Source organism: Cebidichthys violaceus, unplaced genomic scaffold, assembly GCF_023349555.1.
Source record: "Cebidichthys violaceus isolate CVI_PGR_0920_01 unplaced genomic scaffold, fCebVio1.0.p SCAF_9, whole genome shotgun sequence".
Classification (NCBI taxonomy): Eukaryota; Metazoa; Chordata; class Actinopteri; order Perciformes; family Stichaeidae; genus Cebidichthys; species Cebidichthys violaceus.
Genome location: NW_027176975.1, coordinates 12,825,012 through 12,843,231, shown reverse-complemented (window position 1 = coordinate 12,843,231; position 18,220 = coordinate 12,825,012). Strand labels below are relative to the sequence as shown.

General features: G+C 39.7%; 3 protein-coding genes across 3 annotated transcripts; 2 read left to right on the top strand and 1 right to left on the bottom strand.

Moving 5' to 3' along the window:
- Nucleotides 1-7,651: 7,651 nt before the first annotated feature.
- On the bottom strand, nt 7,652-9,666 carry ankrd39 (ankyrin repeat domain 39). Its single transcript, XM_068703653.1, has 4 exons — nt 9,260-9,666; nt 8,990-9,093; nt 8,695-8,898; nt 7,652-8,594 (listed from the first exon to the last, which is right to left on the bottom strand). The coding sequence occupies exons 1-4, from the start codon at nt 9,351-9,353 to the stop codon at nt 8,448-8,450; spliced, it is 549 nt and encodes a 182-aa protein (XP_068559754.1). The 5' UTR covers nt 9,354-9,666; the 3' UTR covers nt 7,652-8,447.
- A 460-nt stretch (nt 9,667-10,126) lies between these two features.
- Nucleotides 10,127-14,817, top strand: kctd9a (potassium channel tetramerization domain containing 9a). Its single transcript, XM_068704090.1, has 12 exons — nt 10,127-10,258; nt 10,442-10,563; nt 10,649-10,692; nt 10,794-10,890; nt 11,041-11,099; nt 11,189-11,317; nt 11,422-11,489; nt 11,583-11,678; nt 11,766-11,915; nt 12,307-12,412; nt 12,495-12,628; nt 13,225-14,817. The coding sequence occupies exons 1-12, from the start codon at nt 10,211-10,213 to the stop codon at nt 13,339-13,341; spliced, it is 1,170 nt and encodes a 389-aa protein (XP_068560191.1). The 5' UTR covers nt 10,127-10,210; the 3' UTR covers nt 13,342-14,817.
- Nucleotides 14,818-15,082: 265 nt separating this feature from the next.
- Nucleotides 15,083-15,997, top strand: LOC137867251 (progonadoliberin-1-like). Its single transcript, XM_068703750.1, has 4 exons — nt 15,083-15,112; nt 15,192-15,351; nt 15,686-15,784; nt 15,919-15,997. Exons 1-4 carry the CDS (start codon nt 15,102-15,104, stop codon nt 15,958-15,960), a joined length of 312 nt encoding a protein of 103 aa, XP_068559851.1. The 5' UTR covers nt 15,083-15,101; the 3' UTR covers nt 15,961-15,997.
- Nucleotides 15,998-18,220: the final 2,223 nt, after the last annotated feature.

Sequence of the window (18,220 nt, the reverse complement as noted above, 5' to 3'; positions counted from 1 at the left end):
TGTGATACTGTGAATTTATCTAAAATGATCATTTTGATAACAGCAGCTTTGTCATGCTCAAGCAACTTGTGAATGTTACATATACTTGTACTGATAACTTTATCACATCAATATAAAACCACAGTTCTGTTAAATAACTTTCCTTAACTCAACTGATTATACACATCAAAGTCTGTTTACAGGACTTTGGGAGTAGTAGCCTTCTATTGCACATGTGAAGTAGTTCTATACTTCTTTGGTGGCTTCAGAGGGTGCTTTGTGAAGTCTGGAAAACTTGTATCACTTGATGCAATTTATCAGACTTCATCATCAGTTGGTGCTGAAAAAAATCAGGTAGTTAGAAAGAAATGATGTGACTAGACCTCTGTAGCCCTCTTCTCATAGAGTGTTGTAGGAATAAGTCCTAAAACCTGGAAATGCGTTAGCATTTTTGCACTCCCGGTTCTTTGTCTTGAAATCAATGTGTTTTTTGAATGGGTTTTTGGTTAGATGCCCGAAATAATGTGGTTAACACAAGCCAAACGATTTTAAGGTTGTGTTCCACTTTATAAATCCTCCTGTGAATTTTTAACCCCATCTATGTCTTAAAAAAAAAAAGCGTGGCAAGTGGCTAAATTAAACTACAAAACGTCATCACGACATCTAGTCCGCCTTCACAGCCTTGTTGTGTATACTCGCGCTCATGTGACAGTGGTTGTTCGTTTATAGCATTAAAAAATCTTAAAAGTTGTGTTAATTTGTGAAGATTATCTTACTGAACAAAAAGTGTAAGTATCATAAACTCGAGTTTATTTTCTGTAAAGATCCAAAATCGAATAAAACTATCTCATTGGCTTTTTGTCAAGGGAACCGGTGGAATGCTAACTTCCGAGTTCACCAAAATAAATCATTTATCCTTGCACCACTCTATTGCAGCTTTGGGCTAGCAGCCCAGGAGGTGGAGTACTCTTTTAAAGGAATAGCTCAACATTTTGGATAAGAACGCTTATTAGTTTTCTTGCCGAGAGTTAGATGAGAAGATTTATATACCTCTAAATTAACTGTGCACGCAGCAGGTCAGCTTAGCTTAGCACAAAGAGTGTTTTTACAGGGTTTTTTTCAGTTTTTTGGTTGGGAGCAGTGACAAGGCAAATAGTAGCGTGGCACATAACACAACGACGTGTTGCTTTTACGTTTTGTTTTTTTAAGTCTTAATTAGTAAGCATTAGAGGTGCTGGTAGTCAGATTTTGTCGCCTTTAGACAGAGCTAACCTAGCTGTTTTTCTGTTGACAGTGTTTATGCTAAGCTAAGCTAAGCTAACCGTTTGCAGTTTGTAGCTACCATATTTCACGCAGCCAGACATAAGAGTGGTATCAATCTTCTCAACAAACCCTTGGCAATAAAGCAAAAATGCAATATTTCCCAAAATGTCCTTTCCCTAAAGTTATAGTCACTGACTGAAGCCAAAGGACATACTGTCTTTATGTTACACGTTTAGACTGGTGTATTTCAGTCTGACACTTTTTTTGTCAAATGCACTTTGAGCTCAAATTAACTTGCAGCTTCAAAGAGAGCCGCTGACTATGTAGCAGGTGGACTGTGAATCTGACAACCGCATACATACCAGAGAAAAAACAAGCATGTTTATTACGGTATAGTGAGAGTTAAACGGGCATGTGCTGCCATAAGCCACATCTTAGGATTTCAGAGCATCAAAACATGACTGAGAAGATCTTTGATCCTTTTATAGACATGTCTTATTGTGTCACTGATAAAGAGTTCCCTCGGGATGTGCAACAAGCCGTTAATGATTTAAAACCATTTTACAGCGGACAAGAAAGCCTTGGCAAAAGTCATGCCATATGGAGATTGTTTATTCATTCTGTTGCTTATTGTTTTCCTCTGATGATAGAAGGTGACTGATATATCTAAAACTCTGGAAATCTTCATCTCAGTCTGAACAGCGACAGTTTGGGTGGTAAAATTTGTGCAAAACAGATGAGACCAATAAAAGATGGTATTTGGTTATTTATAGCAGCACAGGGGCGACACACTGTCTATATTTCTGATTCACTTCCACACATGAGAGTAAAAGCAGAACTTGTATTGGGGCTAATTTGAAAAAGCTCCAGTCATTATTCATTAACCTGTCCCTGTGATGTGTACATATCATGGTAGCTCAAGAAACATATAGGCGAGCTTACCGACAGGGCTTAACTGAAAGGCTATAAAATGAAGGCACAAAGTTTATGATTTTAATTAATAATTACACAGTGCAGTTGCTTTTCAACTGTGAGGAAAATGCTAAAAATGTCACAGGTTGTCTGCAAAGGATGAAATCCAGTAAATAAGACCAGGAGTACGTAGGCTTTAAAGTTTGAACTTTCGTTTAGATGCCTCTGACAAAAGCTAAGCTTAAAAACAGTCTGTTTTAAGATGAGGTGGGGCATTTCTGGTCACTCCTCAGTTCCTTTCAGCATAAGGAAATATGCCGGACACTGTTAAAGCCAGGAATACCTTATGCAAAAGCAAACTGAAGGCAGGCTAAGCCACACATCAGCATGAGAACAAACAGAGAGTCATGCAATCCTCAGATTGAACAATATCTGGCCCAGGGATGCTTTGCATTATGATTTCCCTAGCAGCTTCTTCATCGCCCCAAAGTGGTGTTTTATTGTCCTCACTTTTCGTGTTTGCATTCCATTGTCATTGGGCAAGTACAAATATCCTCCTTTATGCAGAAAAACCTCAGACAGGACTTCCACTACGTTGTTTGAGCCCAGCCCTCATCCATCCATCAGCAGTTCCCTGGTTCTACGCTGGGCCCCCCAAACTCTGCTCACCACCCCCAGTCTGCTCTTTGACATAACACTGTTGTGGCTTTCCGGGCCTTTATGCTGGCTGTTGTCTGAGGCAGATTGAAGACCCTTTGTGTGAGTCAGCCCCCGTCCTGAGTGGCCGGGAGGAACCTGCTGAGCTGCGAGTGGAGAGACAGGAATGTGCATATGAATGGGCCAGTGTGTGCCGGGCACCTGCTGACAGAGGGACGCCGTGCCTCTATGAGTCTTAGTTCATCAGCGTAACCATCTTGTTCAATTACACATGCAGCGCGGTGTTGCGTTCCCTGGTCATTCACACTGAATGGGAGTATTGTCACTTCAGTCGTGAATATTCTGCTGTTTGGTATTGTAGGGGAGATCTTAACAAATGTGGTGTCAGATGCATTGTTTTAGGTGTGAATAATCACCAAATGCAGCATTTTACTTATGCCCTTCTATTGTACTCCAACTACATTTGCCATCATGTCTGAATGCATTGAATAATCTGATTCATCTGATCTGATTTATACAAAATGAGGGCTTGCAGGATCTTGTCTTTACATGAAGTCTGCCTTTAATGCTTCACTTCTGACGATGAATGATGAAAAGGTGACCCTGTTCATCAAAGATGACAGTTTTAGATATGACTCTTATCCAGTTCTCCAAAGTCTTTGTCTGACCATTTCAAATCTTTTGAAAGAATATTCAATTTCAGGTTCTGCAATTAAAATGTTAAAGTAAAAGTAAGGTATTATGAGCAAAATGTACTTAAAGTATAAATAGAAGTACCTATAATGCAGAAAATGCCCACCATTCTACAACATATTAATACATTGGATTACTATCACTAACACTGATATTTAAGTAGCATTTTAATGTTTAAATTAGATGAGGTGGGGCTCATTTTAATTTCTTCATATACTCTTGGATATTTTACTGTACAAAAATGCATCCTTTTATACCTTCATCGTATATGTTATGTGTGTAAAATCAATAAAGTAACTAGAAACTATAGCTATCAGATAAGCCTGAGGAAAATATCTGACTCTTTAGCTGTTGCTAAATGCTTGAAAAATGGCTTGAAAACAACAATTTGCCAAGAGAAGCCATTAGACACCATAGAGCTAAGAGGAAGGGGAGAGACGGGTGATAATTCTCTGTGGATTTGTCACTACGACTGTCTTTCAACATCCTTACACATCATTTGATCCACTGTTGTGATATAAATAGTGAGCATAGACTCTTTAAGGTTGTACTTTTTAGGAGGAGTTTGGGTAACCTTTCCTTTTACAAGAGTCGTCATGTAAAAGCAACTTTACTGACAATTTTATCAGTGAGCATGGGACTGTGAAATATATTGTCTAAATCATGTCTGTACATCAACAGCAGTCTTTAGGTGAAACTTGATTATCAATCCTATAAACTACAGAAGGAAAAACAAACATATAGACATGCAAGTTAAAACTCAACATTAGAATGGATGACAAGTAAACATGCGCAAATGAACAATATGTTATAAAAGCTCAACAAGGGGCATGCACAGATAGTTCCTCTGCAGATTTGGCAGATGACAAATATTACTCTGTCTGGTACGATGGGACCTAGATATACGATCCCAAAAGCTTCATTAATTGTCCTCTGACTCATATGGTACAGCTTATGGGTTGTTTGTCTGGCCCTGCTTTTGAGAAGATTACATCTCCATAATCAATAAAAAGAAACCATCCACCAGTCTAAAAAAAAAACAAAAAAACATCTGGGAAAATAAAGTTCCCGTCTCAAATCTACCCACAATAACAGAGAAATGACAGCATGTTCACTGAGAACAATTTACTGGGGAAACGTTTTCATGATACCGGTCGCTGGTAGAAACATTGTGACATTGTTCAGATGTGTCGGTTGAATTTTAGTCCACGCGTGGCTGCAGGAACCAAAATCCTGCTGACATGACTTCTACATCCAATATTTACATTTCTGTGAGATCTATAATGTGGTTGAAAAGTCAGATCCAAAGCTAACGAGTATGTTGATTAGCTCTACAAAAAACATGTATCACATGGTCCCAATTTGTGTTTGGCTGGGTCACCTGATAAGCCGGACATTTCCCACAGTCACTGCGCTGATTGCCTGGAAGAGCTGAGCTGCAGCCTCTGGACTCATGGCTCTCATCACCCGCTGACCTGGAAAATGGGAGCGAAAGATCTGCTACATCACTTGAACCAGCAGACAACATGCTGCTTTGAAGTGGGAGTGGGCCTAAATTGGATTATGCAGCATCTCCGAGGAGCAGCTCCCGTAGATTTGATTACACACGCCCCACTCGTCCAGCTCCCACACTCCCACTTTCCCGATTTCCCCGATGCAGATGAGACGAAGTGGGGCGGTCCTCCATGCCAGAGTCTGGTACTCCACTACTTAATGTGTGCCCATCTGCCAGCCATTTACCTGATTACTTCGGGATAATTCAGACAGCTCAGGCTCTGCCAGGGCAGCTGGGAGGCAAGAGCGGGGCATTAGTTTTGTACAGGTGGACACAGGAAAGATAAGGACCGGATGACCCTTTTATCTATGAAAACAAACATCCGGATAGCACCAAAATGGAAATAACTGACATCTGGCACAATTGAATAAAATGGTGAATTATATATATATATATATATATATATATATATATATATATATATATATATATATATATATATATATATATATATTTTTTTTTTTTTTTTTTTTTTCCCAGTGTTGAACTACACCATTTTTCAACCACAAAAACTACAAATTTTACAGCTTATACATACTTATTAAACTGGAGAAATACACACAGAGGACGAGCTGTTCTCATCATTCACTCTGAGACGAAAGTGCAGTTTAAAATAAAGTCATAAGCACTGACTTCAAATCCTCCATGCATACATGGCACACAGACCACCTTCTATTTCTGAGGAAAATAACATCCAGTCCTGGTTTAACTTTAATTTGATTTAAGATTTAATTAATTGAAATTAACTTTTTTTTTTTCACCCACCAGACGCCAGTCTGGTTGTTTCCAAATAAAAGGGCAAAGCAGCTCTCAAATTCAAACCAGCTCACAAAAAAACGTATCAAAAAAAGAATGAGGCCATTTAATATTCCTCCACTTTTACCGAGTGACACAGAGGGTTTCCATTACCTCGCTCTCTGCTAGCAAATCTCAGACATCAACTTTGATTAAGTTACATAGAACCTGGCAAGGGAACAATCAGAAGGTGCTGTGGGCAGAGAAGATTTCATCTGTGATTTAAACTACACAATGTACTTTGTTCTTCCTGCTATTGCAAAAACAAACATGGATATCTTCTAAACAATCTCCTCATTGAGCAATGAAATGAGGCTGAGCAAACTGCTGCTATTACTGACATGTGGCACTCAAAATGGGTGATCCTTGTTCCTAACAGCTCCTCAGTTGTGTGGAAAGAGGAACTTGTCACTGAGCGTAAACAGCTCTCTTGGCTTAGTTCTGCGAGCAAAAAAAACCCCCCATCCCACTCCATCTACCCCCTGACACCCCATCTCCTTGTGCTGTGTGGCGTCAGCTGCAATGAGCTCCAGATGTGGCCTGGCACCCCTCCAGTCACGGCACTGGATGTGGTTTGAAGGTAGTTTTGAAACACCGCCCACCAGCAGACCCAATGAAAGTTCCTCAGAATTCAGCGAGAGGTTTTCTGCTGCGGGGTCGTATATGTGCGGACTGACTGAGCGCCGAAGAAGTGTAGTACAAACAGTGCACATCTGTGGAAGGCTGAGGGGGATCTGCCTCTTGTATGCGCACATGTTCGTTATTGAACATACTTTGAATAAGTAAGTATATGAGACAATAGCTGAAACTATTTCTATCCGTTTCAGTAGATATGGAAATATCAACATCCTTTATTCACCCCTAGGCTTCCATTCTTTGTTCCCTTTGCTTATAAATACTGGTTTTAAAAATCACTCAATAATGTGTCCTGACTTTGATAACTAAAGATAGTTTGAGCTATCTCAGTGAGAGTGACAAGACAAATGCTAATAACTGCTAATCATAAAAATAAAAGTTTGAAAGATATTCCAGCACAGCAGTTGTTTTTTTTTTGTTTTGTTTTTTTTAGAAATACACATAAACATTGTGTGATGGTGATTTAATTTGTCCTAATCTGCCATTACATGTCCCTATGATACACAAGGAGGCATCAATAACCACGGGAATAACAAACTAGCAACCGGACTTCCAGATTGGTGGACAGTTGCGAGGCTGAGATCATTACTTCTGCTACGTATTTTCTCACCGTAAAAGAGTGTGAATAATTTACACCCGAAGCAGCAGATCCCAAATATTTGCTGAAATACTCAGGGACATAAAAGTAGTAGAGTAGAAGCAGCTGAGACGGGCTGCTAGCAACGGGTCACAAGCAAAATATGTGTTCCTAAAGACTATGTCAAATTTTAAACATGTCATGTGTAAAGATGCCAATGTGTGAAAATGACCTGGAATCATCAACAGTTTAGACAAAAAGAAAATCTGTTTTTCATCAGTAAATAACCCATGGTGACATAAACGTAATTAAACAGCATAACAGTGGTGTCCATCCATGATGTCTCACTATCAGCTGCAACAGTTACACTGATGCTTTTCTCTCTTTCTAACAGTTACCCGTTTAGTTTTCCAAAAGAGTGCTGGAAGGATTGAATGAGGTCACTGTGTGTGAGCTGCCAGCTAATTCACATGGTTAACTGGAAAAAAACACATGCTGCTTTTAAGACAATAGCTCCCCCTGCTGCCACACAAAAAGACCAGCAAAGTTCCCTTCACAGAAATTTGCCAGACAAAAAAAAAAAATGTTGGCCTCCAGTTTTAATACAAACTCCTTTGTCAACCATGTCACATGTTCAAAGAAAACAATCATTAATGCTGCAGTGAGAGCAAACGCGGGTGTTTGTAGGGCACAGCTCAAATACATTTTAAATGCTACACATTGTGGGTTTAAATGCTGTACTTATAAAGACAAATTTCAGCACTCATAACAAGACTCTGTTCCTTTTAAACAGGACTGTTTCTCTTGGTCCTGTCAGTACCTACCTTGTACTCCTGCTCTGCTCTGCTCTTGTATTGAACTTAGAAATATGTATGTAAGGCTAATTCCACAGTGAAGTAACCCACATTAACGATCAGTGCACCACGTCAGATGGTGAGGTGGGAGTATTCACTTGATTCTTCTTTCCTCATCATCACTCGGCCCTCAAACCCCAACTAAGTACCTCAGCTGTAACTTGCTCCTCATAACACGAAGGCGGATGTGAGCAAACATAATTATCATGAATTTGACAACTACCTGACGAGAGTGAAGCAGCAACGAGAGTCTGGACACTGGTGTTATTTAACAGTTTTCACAATACTACAACTTAAGAGGTGCAATTACTACACACGCAGTAAACTAGAAATCAAAAACAGGATGATGTTCATGGTAGGAAGCTGGAAAATGTGATGTTGTGTCCCCTCAGGTTTGTTCAGTGGTTCTGTAGCCAAATGTAATGAATCCAGGTCAAGATGAGACTCAAGTGGACCTCACCTAGTATGTTTTGAGCTCATATCAACTGTGTGACCTCAGCATGGCCCAGGCGCAGTGTGTCCGTGGTCACCGAGGAGGTTTTAACAGCTCCTGCAGATCTTGCTGCGGTGCCAGCTGGAAGGGAAGCTGGAGCCTCTTGTTCACCTGGCTGCAGAGTGCTGGACAGTGCTTCAGAAGCAGCTCACACACCTCTTCATGACCCTGCTCAGCAGCCTGCTCAAGCATTTAACAGAGCAACAAATACAGGCGGCGGTTAAATCATCATCAAACTGTCTCTCCGCAATGCTTTTTATTACGTTTTGCAGTTCTGTACCTTGTGCAAAGAGGATGCACCATCGTCATCACAGATCATTGGATCTGCTCTGTGGTGCAGCAGGAGTCTGACCACATCGAGGCGGCCGCAGTAAGCTGATCGATGGAGTGGCGTGGCACCGCCTAATGTCTGGGGAGATGCACAAGCACCGGTCTCAAGAAGAAACCTGCATACAGGGTGATGACCACTGCGACTTGCGTAGTGCTGAGATAAAATACACAAATATGATGCAGGAGTTTAGATACATGACTGAGTTAGATACATGAGTTTCAAAACATCCTCCCAGCAAACTCACCAGAGCTGTGTATCCAGCTGAGTCTCTCAGGTTAGGGTCAGTGCCCTTCTGGACCAAGAACTTGACCCTATCCAAGTCCCCATCCATTGCAGCAGACCAGATACCTGCATAGAGGGATGACACACAACAAAGCACTCTACTTAATAAACAGATCAGTCAAATAGCTGTTAGCAGAGCCATTTAATCAAAAGGTGAAAACAGTCAATGTAATGTGTGTGGTATATACTTGAACTCAATCAGAACTGTGGTTTAACTCAGTTGAATGCAAACCTCGTTCAAAATCCATTTCACTCAACGTCTGGTAAACACTGGCAGAGGAGACTGGATGGGAGCAACACGAACAATGGTGTCTATCAGACGCCATTGTATTAATTACCACATACAGGATACAACTAAGTCCAGACTGATTCAACCCTTAAGCTGTTTGAGGTGCAGGCTTAGGTTACAGGCATCATGCTGTTGGACAGTTCCGTGTTTTTCCTTCGTCTATCGTAAATAGTGGACAACTTTGTGTTGCATTACCACCAGGCATATCTTCAAAACACACAATCCCCCAAAATAATGTAAATAAATTAATGTTTAACCTAATGAAAATGTTATAAGTCAGAAACGAGTTGAAACAACGAAAATGGTTGTTATTTTTGCTATACAAAACGAATAGAAACCTCAGGAGGCTGCCATAGATGGCTTCACGTGTGAACAATCTGACCAATAGCAGAGCTGCAGTCAGAAGACCCCATTCAGGGACTCTATGATCCGGTCGTTTTATCGAGATTTTGACCCGGTTTGCGTCCCAAAGGGTCGGTACTTAGCCTTACTTTGTAATGTGGCAGCATAGTAATAACGAAAAGCAAATTATTACACTGGTACGATCATTTAAATTGTTTATATATCACCAAAAAAACTACTCATCAATTGTGTTAAGTAATTTATTAAGCCTATATGACTAATCTTTTGGGTTCCCTTTGATGCCCTGGTACAAATTCAGGTATGTGATACGCTGATAATAAACTTGAAACTGTAGCTGTTAATAAGGCTGAGATGGCAAGATATTAAAAGTCAAGCCATAACCTACACTAACAGAACTTTGGAGAATTGTACGTAACCATTCCTGTATTTCCGACAACTTTTGAAGGCATCTTCTGTCTCGTGTTGTTGTCTGATGCAGCTAGCTAACGTTAGCCAGGTTGAATCGGCAAACGTAACCAAAGCGCCTAAAGAATGAGAAGAGTTACCCTGTTTGTTAACGGGACATCTAAGAATGGCAAGGTTGGTAATAACTCTGTAGGGCTGTTTACGTTAGTGCTTGGGCCGCAGAATGACTGAGCATACGTGTGTCGTCCCAGCTAGTGACGAACGCTAATTTCACACTGCTACGTATCAACACTGAGTGACCTATTTTGCTTCAGACTCCCTAACAATCCACTGATTTTTAAACATTTATTTTTTTAGGTTGTAGCAGTATACGGGACCTTGTCCGACTTACTATCCGTAGCAAGCAGCAAGTTAGGAATCAAAGCTGCCTCTGTATACAATGGAAAGGGTGGTCTCATAGATGACATTGCCCTTATAAGGTGAGCTCATCATGATTAAAATAAAAAATGTAGCTTCAGTGCATTATGAGCATACCAACTTAATCTGTGTCTGTTTCTGTAACAGAGATGACGACGTGCTGTATGTGTCAGAAGGAGATCCGTTTGTTGGTGAGTGCTGTGACATGTCTGCTGCAAGTTGAATATGGTCTCAGACACTCAGTTTCTTCTTCTTCTTCTTCTTCTTCTTCTTCTCTTTTGTTATACCACAGACCCTCAAAATGAACCCAAAGTCACATCTGATCAGCATGGAGCACACACTGACTGGCTGACCCTTAATATTGGTGGTCGTCCATTCACCACCACCAGGTATCTTTGTTGTTTATGTTGTTTTTATTATTATTAATACACACATTATAAAATACTTCCGATTGCTATACTACAGTGTGTATTCATATATTTGTTTGTTTTTTGTTACAGTAGCATTTTATTTGTTGATTGTGTCTGTTTTGTGTTCAGGAGCACCTTGGTCAGCAAGGAGCCAGAGAGTATGCTTGCTCATATGTTTCGAGAGAAAGGTAAGTTATGGCTAATCAGCCAGCATTTCCCTTGTTTAATATGAGGCATCCTTTCAAACAAGTTCTGTCAACCTCTGTGTTTGCTCCAGATGTGTGGGGGAACACGCAAGACGAGCATGGGGCTTACCTAATTGACCGCAGCCCCGAATACTTTGAGCCTATTCTCAACTACTTGAGACACGGTCAGCTCATTATCAATGAAGGCATAAATATACGAGGTGAGCTTTCTGACGAACCCTAAATTACGGAGTCTAGCGAAATCAATCTGAGGAGGGTTATTAAATTAAACTTCCTGATAAAACGTGTGCTAAATGTCTTCCAGGTGTCCTCGAGGAGGCTCGCTTCTTTGGAATTGAGCAGCTTGCTGAACAGCTGGAAGTAGCAATCAAGGTAATATGAAGTGTGGAAGGTAAATAGTTGTAATTTGGATCACTCCCTTGAACGCATCGTGACTCACCACAACATGCTTCCTTTTTAAAACAGAACACACAGCCACCAGAGGACCACTCTCCCATTTCCCGCAAGGAGTTTGTTCGCTTTCTTCTGGCAACCCCCACCAAGTCAGAGCTTCGCTGTCAGGTACAGTAAAATCAAAACATTTTCATTCACCCCATCATTTCACCGTATCAAGTCAATATTTGATGCCGTCACTCTCACTGTTTTTAGGGTCTTAATTTCAGTGGTGCGGATCTGTCCCGACTTGATTTGCGCTACATCAATTTCAAGATGGCTAATCTCAGCCGCTGCAACCTGACACATGCCAACTTGTGCTGTTCCAATCTGGAGCGGGCGGATCTTTCTGGAGCCAACCTGGATGTATGTGTGAAAAGTCTTTTCTTGGCAGCACTAAATGATCCATGTGCACATACAGTATCAGCATACTAAGTGCAGAATGTTCTCAAAATTCTCAATGTGTTGAGTGTCATTTTTGTGATATTTTATATTTGTTGGCCTTCCTGCTGGTGAACAGTGGACTTGAGTTTTTTTTGTTTTTTAGCAACTTCACGCCTACTGCCCCCTCAGTTGTATGGAGGAAGGGCCCCTCTGTTCTTAAACACCTACTCTCACATTCACCTCATTAAAAGAACAATTAGCAGACTGTTTTTTCTTCAGTCTGGTAACTTAACATACATTACTTTTAAGGCGTAACTCAATATGAACTTCTAATAACATTATGAACGCTTTTGATCTGTGTTGTCGTTTGAAGGGTGCTAACTTACAAGGGGTGAAGATGCTCTGTTCCAATGCAGAGGGAGCTTCTCTCAAAGGATGCAATTTTGAAGATCCATCTGGACTGAAGGCCAACCTGGAAGGTAATCTATCACAACTGTTAAACAAAGTACGGAACAGTTAAACATTTATAGTCATGTTTTAACCAAATGTTTTTATAATCAGGCGCTAACCTGAAAGGAGTTGAGATGGAAGGAAGCCAAATGACTGGCATCAACCTGCGTGTGGCCACTTTGAAAAATGCAAAGCTGAAGAACTGCAACCTGCGGGGAGCCACTTTAGCAGGGACCGATCTCGAGGTGAGTTCGGCCGTCAAACGGGATTATCTCTGAAAACACTTGCGTTGACTCAGCTGGTAATGTTATTTACAGCAACTTTCTAGGACCAAAAAGGAAAATAAACAAGCAGTTAATTCAATGGATACAATTGATTCAATCTTGATTTAAATCTTTTTTTCTGCATTAGGTTTTTATGTTTTAGGCTGATTTTGCAAGTCAATTTAAGATTGATTTGTAGAAGACTAGCTTTTTGAACCTGAAGTGTGCATGTGATAATCAATTTGTATATTAAATCAGGAGGCTTCACTGATTCTTTTTCCTGTGGGATAACATAACATGTTGACCATAAATGTTGAGGGTTTACACAAGCCTTTCTGAGGCTTACAAACAGTAACAGGACTAGAGTAGAGCACAAAAGCTTTGGTTCTTTGGCTGTTGGTTGGACAAAACAAACAATCTAAATATGTAAATTTGCCCTTTGGGAAATATGTATATTTTGGGGTATACACTAAATAATCGTCACCCAATGCTCCTGTAAAACATTTATAATACATATACAGTTCTCCAGTTACATTGCAGGACCCATTTAATCCTCCTGTTTTACTGCCTTTTTGCAGAACTGTGACCTGTCCGGCTGCGATCTACAAGAAGCCAACCTGAGAGGGTCCAATGTAAAAGGAGCCATTTTTGAAGAGATGCTGACCCCTCTGCACATGTCACAGAGTGTCAGATAACTCAGCGCACACACACACACACACACACACACACACACACACACACACACACACACCAGTGTCCAATGTGAGGCCACAGCCGGCTTCTTTATCGCTCTTTCCTCCACCCTCTCCTCTAGTATATTCCCCTCCTCTCACTCTTTACCTGCAGCACAGGTAGTTATATGCACATCCCTGGCATTCCACCTATATTATGTTAGCTTTAAATATCTTGCACTAGAATTTATTCAGGGTTGTCTATATATGTTTGTATGGTAGGATGTTTTTACATGTTCAGCTGCATATATCACCAAAACAAAAATGATGTTCCTTGTGTATTTAGATGTGTCTGGATGCAATCCAACGACTATACTCATTTAATGTTCAACATAATTTATATTCACTTCATATTACTTGGTGTGTTAATGTAGGTCAAAATCACATTATCTGTGTACAGTCAAGTTCAGAGCGCTGAGCTTCACTGAATGCTGCTGTAGCAGAAATAGAAGGTGTCACTTACCAATAACTGTGTCGGAATATATTCCTGTTTAAGTATGTACCCTAATTTTGCTGGATTCAACGTATTACAAAGGAAGCAATGCAAGCCAAAGCCATAACAATAGCACAGTCTAAAAGACTAAGAGTGCTGTTGGTGCACCGTGAAACTATGCGTCAGGCTAGTTTTTAAAGCAGCTTGGATATGCAATACATTATTTACAGTGTGAGGTTTCTTCTTTCCTACTCTTAAATGTTGTTTCTTAAAAAGCTTTCCCTTGTCTTGCGTTCTGTGAATCTACCTCTTTTTTTTAATCCGGTGTGCGAGTGATCGACAATTGCATGCATTTGAGTGCTAATTGTAATGTTTATGAATGACACTCGTTATTCTTCGGTTTCCCATTCGGAGAAAACTTGGTGTGCTTTAACAGAACGCCGTGTTCACATGTCGATGTTGTCAAAGTGGGCTCGCCTGGAAACATGCTCCATGTATCGATTTGTATCACTTAATCATGCTTTGAACTTATTTGCACAAGTATATGTTAACTTGTATACATGTTATACCTTTTCACCAAAAAATGTTTGGTGCTTGTAATCTTAATGTAAATCCAAACTTCCAAAAAATGCATTATTAGAGTATGTTGTCAAGGATGTCACTTTGCACGTGTGAAGAGCTAAACTTGTCTTTGACTGGGGAAGTTTCTCTAGCTGTAGCTCAAAGCTGCTGTGATGCAATACTATTCACTCAATTCAATAGGAGGTACTCAGCCTGTAAGAATGAATGATGAAGGCAATCATATTGTGTATTTCACCGTGAGCGTGAAAATCTATGGAAGAGCTATGGTTATTTATTTTAATACATCTCGCTGAATGCAATATGGGGCAGTGGTTGGCTTGTGTTTAAGACAGGGAGTGGTGTAGGTCTCGCTGTCTATAATTATTGCACTCGACCGTGGAAATATATTTCCATGAATGACTGTTATAAATAAACTGCTATGAAGAAGAAAAACAACTTTGTCCTCTGATTTTTTTATTATTTATTGTGTCTCAGTTTTGGATGAGCTAGTGTTTTGTACGTTCAAAATGTGTCATAAAAGGGCCAGACAGGAAACAGCTGAAAATGGTCGGTCCCATGTAGCTCTGGAAGTCGCCAATAAGTGTTACTTAATCCCACTTTGTGACCCCCTGTAATGAAGTTACGGGCTAACAGGAAAGGAATAGGCGCATATAAACCGTGTGCAGCAGGATTCACAAAGGACAGCAAACAAGAGGATCCTGCCTGCCTTATGAACAGAAGGTGAGAAACTATGACAGTGTTTGGGGGTTAAACTGATAGTATATGTTAAGAACAGAATGTGCTTTAACAATATGTGCAGTCTTTCCCCCATCAGAATGGCTCCAAAAACCTTGGCATTGTGTCTGCTACTAGTGGGGGCAATACTGCCCCGGGGCTGCTGTCAGCACTGGTCGTGTGGACTGAACCCCGGAGGGAAGAGAGATCTGGACAGCCTTTCAGACACACTGAACTATGTGAGGGTTATGTAGGTATCATTATGTTATTTATCAGTCTCACGGCTACTCACAGGTTTCCTCAACATTGGGTGCCCCTTGTTTGTTTTTGCACATGTTTTTTTTTTTTTTTTTTTTATAAATATAATATCTTTACCCTGTTATTATAATTATATATATTGTGTATTGAAATGTGCATTTTTTTCTGTATCCTATTGCTGCTTGCAACTAAATAATTTCCCATCGTGGGATCAATAAAGTTACTATCTATCTATCTATCTATCTATCTATCTATCTATCTATCTATCTATCTATCTATCTATCTATCTATGTTCATTGTGATGTTTTCTTTCTTCAACAGATAGTTGAGGCGTTGCCACACGTGGACACACCCTGCAGTATTTTGGGTTGTGCAGAGGAATCACATATTGCCAAAATTTACAGATCGAAAGGATTTCTTGTAAGTTTTGCTCATTTGTAATTCAGTTTATTTTTTTTCTGTTGACAACTACAGTATTATCACTATCTATCACCTTATTTTTCTGATAAAGTTTGAATTTATTCTAACAGGATTAATCTCTTGTTCTCTTTTAGGGCAGTGCCAACGACAGGGAAAATGGACACATAGCATACTAAAAATGATGATTGTTTGATTCTACAATAAATATTATATAAGCATATTGCCATTGTTGTGGGTGTTGCTCAACATTATATATTTCCAAATCACAAATGCACTCCTTTACTTTACTATAAGGCTTCAGCTCTACCTCTAAATGTCTCAACAACTTACTTAAATAAATTAAAAATACAGATTCACTGCAATGTCTTGGATGATTTAATTCCTAACATGATTCAGATTTATTTCCCCAGAAGTTTCAAACTTCGTGATGAATGGTTTAAAAAAAATAAACATAATACAGTAGCTTGCAGGTGATGATGTGTGCAAACATAAATTAATTTGGTGTTAAATTCAGGATGTTGGATGGCCTTATGCACAGCATGTTTGTGTCAATATAACTGCTAGTAAGCAGCAATACCAGAGCGCATTTTAATGCCTTTGTAGATTATTTAGGGTGACAGCATTAGTTTTGTGTTTCTACAAAGTACATAGTCTTTTTTCAGTTTTCTCAAATGACAAGATTGTTATACAGGTGACATGTTTTTTATATCACAAAACAGTTTAAAACTTGGGCTGCTGGACCTTTGCTTTTAAAGAAGTGAAGGTGAGGCTTTGGGGTTTGTGAAGGCGTAGTGCACAGGTGTCAAACTCAAGGCCCGTCATTTTATGTGGCCTGCAAATCCGCCAGCAAAAAAAAAAAAAGTTAGATTTGATAATAAAAATATCCCCATGGTCGAAATGATGAGATAGAAAGTCGAAATGATGAGATAGACAATCATAATTATGAGATAGAAATACAAAATGATGAGATACATAAACACAACAGTCATAGAAGCAGCTCTTCATAGGCTACCCTACATTTGACATAGAAATGGATTGTGAGTACATTGAAGACTACTTTAATTGTGGCTTTACAACAGATGAAATCTATGGGTAAATGGATGCATTTTTGAAGCAGTGCATGCTAAAAGCTATGTCAGGTGTGCTTCGACCAGATACAGATTTAAAAATGTCAGTTTGTGAAGAAACACCATCGCAGACCGAGTTCAGGAACTAGCAGGAAATCTGACAACACAGCTAGCTGAAGAGACGAGTAGTTACATGTCTTTTTCATTAGCTGTTGATGAAAGCACAGACAACACGGATACATCATACATCTATCAGTGTTTATAAGAGGCTGAAGGCAGACTTGACCGTCAGTGAGGAGCTCTTGGATCTGCATGAAGAGGCTCATTAGTGATGCAGAGAGGTGACAAAAATAGCTTTGAACAAAGTTAATGTAATAACTTGTGTTTGATGATATTTGTCTTTGTTATTGTCTTTAAAAGTTTGATCTTTGATAGAGTAATGTGGGTTTCTTAACCTAAATTAAAAGGATTTATGTTATATATGTAATATAATAACAGAAATGTGCGAAAATATATTTTTACATTTATATAACTGCATGTACAATATTGTTACACTTGAATAAACAATAATGAAATGCAGAGACAGTTATTTAACAATATGTTAAGGAGTAGTTACATTTATACAGTCTTACAGTTACAACCGGCTCTTTAAGGGCGACCATGATGCTGATGTGGCCCACACTGAAAATGAGTTTGACACCCCTGGTGTATGTGACAAATATACATTCGTTTGAGTCCCTTTTTGCACTGCTTGATGGCAATATAGGCAAGTAATATTTCATGCATGGTTGAAGAGCTTGTGAATACACCAGGTGTAACATCAAGTTATGGGTGAGAGACCTTTGTGGAATCCTTCACAGTGATTTTCAACCACTGTGCATGGGACACACCAGTGGGAAAATATCCAATTTCACTTAATTGGTCCAAAAAATATATATTTTATAGTTGCCGCAAATAACTTGCCATTGTTGAGCATCTGAGCGTCTGAGTGTCTGAGCTTGCAATATAGTGGTTGGATAAGTAATTAAATACTCTTCCATGCCAGTGGGTGGCAGTAGGTAGCACAATAACGACCGTGTTAATTTTAGAATTCAATGATGCGCGGGAGAGGTTGCGTGAAGAACAGAGATGGAGAAATATTTCAAAAAGAAGGGACTGTTTTGTTCACCTGCATACACAAACTGGGAAACAGGTAACTTTTATGAGCAAAACCACAAACGTATCTGAGAAAGCTCTCAGCTAGCGTTGAGAGCAAAACTATTTGGGACATGTCTGTCTTGACTGGAGTGAAGAGATTTTACTTTTCACTTGCTAAACAGTCACTTGTTCCATCTGCTTCAAACAGCAGTACAATTTGATTCATCCTCTG